This window comes from Haemaphysalis longicornis, unplaced genomic scaffold, assembly GCF_048455015.1.
Source record: "Haemaphysalis longicornis isolate Haplotype H1 unplaced genomic scaffold, Haemaphysalis longicornis Haplotype H1 scaffold_14, whole genome shotgun sequence".
Lineage (NCBI taxonomy): Eukaryota > Metazoa > Arthropoda > Arachnida > Ixodida > Ixodidae > Haemaphysalis > Haemaphysalis longicornis.
The window spans coordinates 6,535,711-6,542,662 of record NW_027526245.1 but is presented as its reverse complement, the minus strand read 5'-3'; the positions used below and the strand labels follow the sequence as shown (position 1 = coordinate 6,542,662).

Sequence of the window (6,952 nt, the reverse complement as noted above, 5' to 3'; positions counted from 1 at the left end):
TTCTCGCCCGTTGTTGCAGTGCCCCACACTCGATCGTACGAAGCCTAAAAGTAACATATAATTTTTTTTTCATATCAAGGTGCAGCGCCTAATTTTTGTTAAAGTAGTCCGATTCATTCAGTTTGGTTCTATTCGCCCCGAGAAAATGCTGGAACTCTCTCGAACGAAGCGGTGGTAACGCGAGCATTCGCCGGCTCACCGGGAAGAAATTACCAAAATAAAAGCTCCGCCGCTCAGCTTTCACCGAAGCTTCAACTTCTTTCGAGGGGGCGCACGTGGCCTTGCCACTGCTAAATAAAGTACGCCGATGACTCCAGAAGGGTGTAAGACGGAAGCTGTTCGGTCGACGGCGGCGGGCGCGTTGTGCGCTGTGCCCTCTCTCCCCGCGCCGGAACAGTTATTAAAAGAGAATCCGCGCCTAAGCAAACCAGCTACGCTTGGATAGCCTGATGTGACAACGGCTTCTGACGGTGTGTGCACCACACCATCGGTGATACGCGCCCTGGAGGACTACAATGTATTCCCTGGTATCGAATCACCGTGATTGTCTCGGACGGCCGGGCCTCAAACGAAGCCACGCTTCCCTGGTAGCCGAATCGCCTCCGACAGCGGTGCATCGTCCGGCGCGGTCGGTGATAATTGTGGCACTCTGTCTCTCATATGCATCGGACTGTTCGTCTCCTTTTAGTTAACTGCTGTACTTCATAATATCTATTTGTTAACGCTCCTGATTGTATCAATTTGACTAATTTTGAACTGTTTCTTACACTTGAATTCGATATGAGCCGTCCCTCATTCACGTTAGATTACATCGTGCTTGTACAGTGTTTTGTATGTCTAAATATAAGTCTTTGGGCTGTTTTCGTTGAAGGCTCTGACTCATTCTTGCCGCTCTTGTCGGCGAAAGCCGCACATCAGACGGCCACCCCCTCCGTCATCTGTGCCCTGTAGATTCGGTAGGGTTGTTTGCTCGCTTGAGTCGTCTCCCAACATCTTCTAACAGCGCACCTAACTAAGGAAACGGTGACATGCAGCAAGGGCGATGGCACACTCCTAAGCAGTCTCGATGGAGGGGTTATGAACGGTCACCGCTGCCAGTTCTGTGCCTTGCGTGTTAACGACACAGGATGAATGCGCTGTCTGATGAGGGTAGGGCGATGCATCTGTGTATTTAGTGAATGGTAAATGGTGGTTTTCCTTATTAATTAATCGAGCTCGTGTCGTGCGCCGTGTGTTGAAAACCAGAAGCATATTTCGGGGTAGGGGGCTACGCGGATGTGTTGCCGAATGTCTGCTGGGATTTGAATGGTCTCATTTTGTCGTGGTAGGACTTGTAGTGTAGACGGAGATGTGTGGCTCTTCCCGTGAGCGTGACATGTAGTCGGCGTATCTGTGATGCGTGGTGGGCCGCTTGTATTTCTTTCTAGGTGTTGTAGACCCCTAGCTGCAAAAGTGTCTTGGTTGCCGTGCTGATTGCGACCCCAAAAAGTGCTATGAGGTTTTCAACTGCTGGATATCTTCTGAAGGTTCCCCAAGCTTCATTGTTGTCTCTGAGTGCAGTCCTACACTCGTCGTTCCACTTGAGTCTCGGCATGTGTTTTGTGTTTATTGAAGCTCGAGGAATGGAAGAATGTGCGGCATCGATAACATGCACAGGTATAATGTCTGTGGTTTGGTAAATGTCTAGATGCTGTAAGCATGTGTAAGAAAGCTGAGATAATTCTTTTAACTTAATTCAGTTAGCTCCCTCTTCTTTAAACATTGTTGAAATGGTTGAAAGCAGGGTTGTAAGCCCACATAAGTGCGTCACGTAAGTCGGTAACAAAACAAGGTGGTGAAGAAGGTGACCTAAAAACACCTATTGCTACTGCTTGATGACTCCTGTTTGATGATTCATTGTGACTGAAGCCCGAACTATCTCGAAATGTTTAATTGCGCACGCATAATATTGGGAGATCTTTTGAAATAGCTAACTATACTTCACCGCCGCGTCGTATGGTTATACTGCAGCGATAAATGGGAAAGTTGGAGGCATTATGAAAGATTTCAGATTCGCGAATGCTCGTTGATAGTCAGGTTTAGGTTAGGGCGATAATATGAGCTATATAGGGACTGCTAACTCATCTATGAAGATCCGCATAAAAACTTGGGATAGACAGGAGGAGAAGCTACCTTTGAAAATGTCCACAATGTCGTACATGTTGTCGTTGATGCCTTCATTTGGCTTTTCGTGATAACCACGCGCTGCAAAAAATCGCAGTGACAAACGCCCTGGTCAAGCTCCTCCAGTGCGTTACCACTATACGTCATGCAGGTTTCACAATTTAACAATTTATTGAAAATTACTGCAGGCAGCATCGCTGCCCAAGTAGGAGAGGGTTATAAAGTTGATTATACAAAGCACGTGCAACCGCACCAACACTTGCACATTCCATTGTACATACGCACAAACAGCTTCGTTGTTCCATAGAGTTACGAAAAAAAAAGACTTCTGAAATATTTTATTCCGGGCGAAGAATGGTCGTATGCTCTTGCCGTGATTGATTCTAGATACTCTTGACGATATCGTGCAAGTTAAACTTGAATGCTTGAAGAGCTCGTGGCGAGTGGCACGACCGCCCGTAATATTTGCTAACCGAACGGCGTCGATTTAGAAGGCAGTAAAGTCCTGTGTGTCAAAAGTGGTGGTTAGGTGGTGCCTCTGACGGGACACACAGGACGGCAAGAGAGGGTTTACGCCTTCCATTTGGTAAATAATGCTTAAAAAACCGCTAAAAAAGACAAAACAGGAGACTAGGCACACGTGTAGTTTCCTTTTCTCGCTGTCTTTAGCGCTGTTTTTATCTTTATGAGGCAGGAAATATTTTTAATCATGGCAAAGACGGGACATGATGGAGACGTTTAGTCAGTTTTGAGGAACTTTGAATTATTCCTAATAGGTGAGAGCCGTTTAAGGATTTGGGGCAACCCAATGGACCAGATGCCCACAGAACGAGAGAAATTGGAGCGTTTGTAAATCTCGGCTCCTAAGGCAGAAACCCCGGTACGTGCAGAAGTGGTTCGAGGCTGAAGAAGGTATATTGTGACGCTCGATCACAAAGAGTTTGCTGCTACATCCCTCCGCCTGTGCAGTCCCTTAGTATTTGGTGTTCAGCCCATCCACTCAAAAGCGTGGATTCACGGCACTGCTGTATTTGGCACTTGCTAGGTACGCCTAATACTACTGGAACTCCAGGAGGGAAAACCATTCACAAGACTGGATTGCCTCCAGAGTCACGGTGTTTGCTCTGCAAACCGTATCAAACTGCGACCATCTGGTCGAGAGGTCATGCAGCTCGTGTTACTCCAGGAATTGCGGGAGACAGTCTTAGAATTAACGCATGGCAGCATAATGGCGGGCCGTAAAGGGACAAGTAACAACTTGGCCAGAATACCTGAGGAGGTATTTTGCCCTGGTACGCAAAGTCACACCAGGCGTTACGTCAAGTCCTCGGAGGTTTGCCAACAGACTTTCCCGCAAGGCCGAGAAGGCAAAGCCCCTACTCGAATAATGCTTATCATTGAGACACCATTCCACAGAGTAGCCATAGATACTGTCGGACCAAGAACCACGGCTGCGGCTAGCAGAAATAAATACGTAGTGAGAGAGAAAGAAAGAGAGACAGGGAGAGAATCAACTTCTATTCAGCCCAATAAAATGGCTAGCACCCGCAGGGAACAGACGGGGTGTAACATTCTTCGGGGGTTTCATATGCGTCAGCAGCTCCTGGCTCCTGACTGTCAGCGCGAGCTGAGGCGTCTCGTCGGGGCCGGACAACAATGTCTCCCGCCGCTCTCGGGGGTTGGATTTGAGAAAGATGGGGAAGGGGTTGGGGTGGCTCCTTTTGTTCAAAGTCGTGCGACTGATGGGTAGAGGGTAACGTACAGGTGTGGATATTGGGATACCCGGAGGGATTTGTCACTCTCTGGGTGGTCCTGTGCCCTGTGTCTCCCCCTTCGGTGAAGTCTTTCTTGGTGGCCAACCAGAGGCCGGTAGGCGATGTGCAGGCAGCCGGTTCTCGATGATTAAATGTGCCTCGGACCGATGAGGCTCATCTTTTACGGTCTTGGTACGTCTGGCATGACAACCTCTGACGATTAGGCAGAGGCCGCGCTAGACTCTGCTTGTCTGGTCACCCACCAGCAGCAAATGCGAGGTACGATGTTGCGCAAGACCTGTACCAGAGACAATTCCATCGTTGTTCCTGGAAAGGCAATGGAGTGGCTGAACTCGGAGATGACGTAGTTCAGGTGCATTCCTCACTCCAGCAGAACGGCAACTAGATATCGTGATCCTCAGGGTAAATGCTTTGTTACAGAACGGGATGCGCTAGCACCCCGCCTGTGCTGTGCGTACGATCGTGCGTACGCGTATGACCGGCACACACATGAGCTATATGGCTCGTCCCGTTAGCCTGCATCTGAACAGAAGCTCTAGAGCCAGTATAGGGACGCTCCCCTTGCGGTATCTTGCGTAGGCTGTCTTGGAGTATGCGACTACGGTCTTGACTCCCGGCAGTGTAACGGTGAGGGCCAGGGCCAGTTCTGCAGCTTCGGACGGCTTCGTCATTCTGATTGATCCGCTGGTGACTTGGGTGTTGAAAGTGGCGGTGAGCGCTGTCCCTCTGGTTCCGTGTTTGGTGAGGGAAGCAAAGACGTAGAGAAAATTCAGGCCTTGTTCGACCGGCAGGGCTAGTGTTCTGGCCCTTGCGAAGCATCTCTCATCGTTTCTTCCCAGCTGCATGTTTCTAAGGACTGGTATGACCTTGATCTTGTAGCTCCTCTCCTGAAGTAGCGTTTCCGTCGTCCATTTCCGTTCGATCTTTCATCCTACCATGCGCAGGACGGCCGGACCGTGGTCGGTTCAGCTCAGCCGTATTCTTTGTCTGGAAACGTGGGCTTCCACCAGTTCTTCCGCCCATTTGTGCTTGTTGCCCATGTCCAGCAACTTTCGCGTGCACGAGTGGATGGGCACGTCCATGGTGAGTTTGACCGGTTTCCTCATTGTCGTGTTCAGCGTATCCCTGTTCGCCTTCGTTAGCTGGAGGTACGAGGCGGAATACGTGATGCGAGACACAATTAACGCCTGGACCAGGTGGAGGCTGTCGTCTTCTTTGATACTTTGGTTCCAGTTGGTGACACTGCGGATCATGCTCACACTTTTCTCCGACGTAGTCTTGATCTTGTTGAAAGCAGCGTACACCTTGCCATCGTCCCTCAGGAGGAGTGCTGGGGTCTTCACGTGCTGCATAGGCTAGATTTATGCGCCTTCCATGATGACTACGATGTTCGGCGGCGGCTTTTTCTTCGGTCTGCGGGTTGTACCATGAGTAGCTCCGACTACTGCGGGGCTCAGATCAGACCGCATGCTTGTGCATACGCGGAAACGGTCGTTGCCGCTTTCTGCAAAACTTGCTCCCCCCAGGCATCGGAACCCACACGGTTCGTCCACAGCGTTTTGTAGTCGGCGTAGAACGCATGGTCTCGCGTTCGATGTCGTTCAGTAACTCGAGCAGGGGCGAAGGGCCATATTGAAGAACTGAGGTGACAAGACCAACCCCTGAGGGGTGTCCCTATCACGGAGCTCTGTCGGCTCCAACCGTTCCCCTTCTATACAGATAATCGCCATTCTCTTGGTCAGGAAGTCTTTGATGTAACCGTACATTCTGCTGCCACAGCCAGTTTTGCACAGGTTCTCAAGCACGCTCCAGTGGGACACAATTGCCAAGGCCCCCTTGAGGTCACGTGCCAGTATTCCGCGTGGTACGTGACTCGGTGCCTTCTTGATTACCAGTTCGTGCAGCTGGACGATGACGTCTTGCAAGCTCAGGTGCTGACGCAGCCCTACATGGTCACCGGCATCTAGTTCATCTCGTCCAGGAAACCTTGGTGTCTTCTGAGGACCATGCGCTCCATGACCTTGCCCCCGGAGGACGTGGGCAGGGTCCGTCGCATGTTCACGATCGTCAGAGGATGGCCCGGTGTGGGTATAAACGTTACCTCGGCTTCTTCCCACTATACAGGCCGCTCTGAGCCTTCCCATGTTCGATTGATGTGCCTTAAGAGTTCTTGAGCTGCCGAATTGCTCATGTTGTTCACTACTTTGTGTTATGGCTTCCGTGCCAGGCGCGCTCTTCTTGTTGCTTTCGTCAATTGCCTTTAGCAGCTTCGTGATGGTGAAGGGCTCCTCGATCTCTGGAATTTCCGGTTTCCCATACTCCTCCAGTATAAGGAACTGCTTTCCCAGTATCAGGTTTCCGTCCGGTATCCAGTTTCTATCTTCAGACACGCTGCTTTGAGGCCCGCGATGAGTTTCTGGCCGCATCGACCGTAAGCGTTCAACACCTTGTGTTGATCAGGTGTCGATCAGCGGGTCCATCAGGTGTCTAAGCAGGCACTTGGTCTTGCGCGCCGACAGCTTGCTCGCCAGACCGTTGCAGGTGGTCATCCAATTTTCGCGGCACAGAATGGTGGCCTATTCGGTGACTTGCTTGTCGAGCCGCGGTATGCACGTGACAAGCTTCTTGTAGCGTTTCTGGTCGTCTCTGGTCTGGTCTCTTTTCGTGCCACCCACATGTGTGCGAGTTGGCATCGACAAACGCCGTCTCCGCCATTGTGCTCACTTCCTGCGTGAACTGATAGAGCGCGGCTTTTTGCTTTTCGCCCACTCCGTGTACTTTGGTTGGTGTCTTCCTATTCTTCGTCAAGGGTCTCTTCCGCTTTTTCTGTTCACTTCCGCAGTCGGTGATTTTTGCCTTGCAGGCGGCCGCCCGAATTATGGGTCAAGTCAAAAACAGCAACATTTGCAAGGGGGCTGCGCGGCAGCGATCCTAGCGGCCATAAATGACATTACGGAACAGTACGGCATCATGTGAGCCGCAGTGCAAGCTGCGGGAACCCAGGTGAAGGGTAT

The 6,952-nt window shown here is 50.7% G+C and overlaps 1 protein-coding gene across 1 annotated transcript; it reads right to left on the bottom strand.

Annotated features, from left to right (window-relative positions):
- Positions 1-5,539: 5,539 nt before the first annotated feature.
- On the bottom strand, positions 5,540-5,994 carry LOC144165357 (uncharacterized). The gene is made up of 2 exons (XM_077695457.1): positions 5,925-5,994; positions 5,540-5,883 (listed from the first exon to the last, which is right to left on the bottom strand). The coding sequence occupies exons 1-2, from the start codon at positions 5,992-5,994 to the stop codon at positions 5,540-5,542; spliced, it is 414 nt and encodes a 137-aa protein (XP_077551583.1).
- Positions 5,995-6,952: the final 958 nt, after the last annotated feature.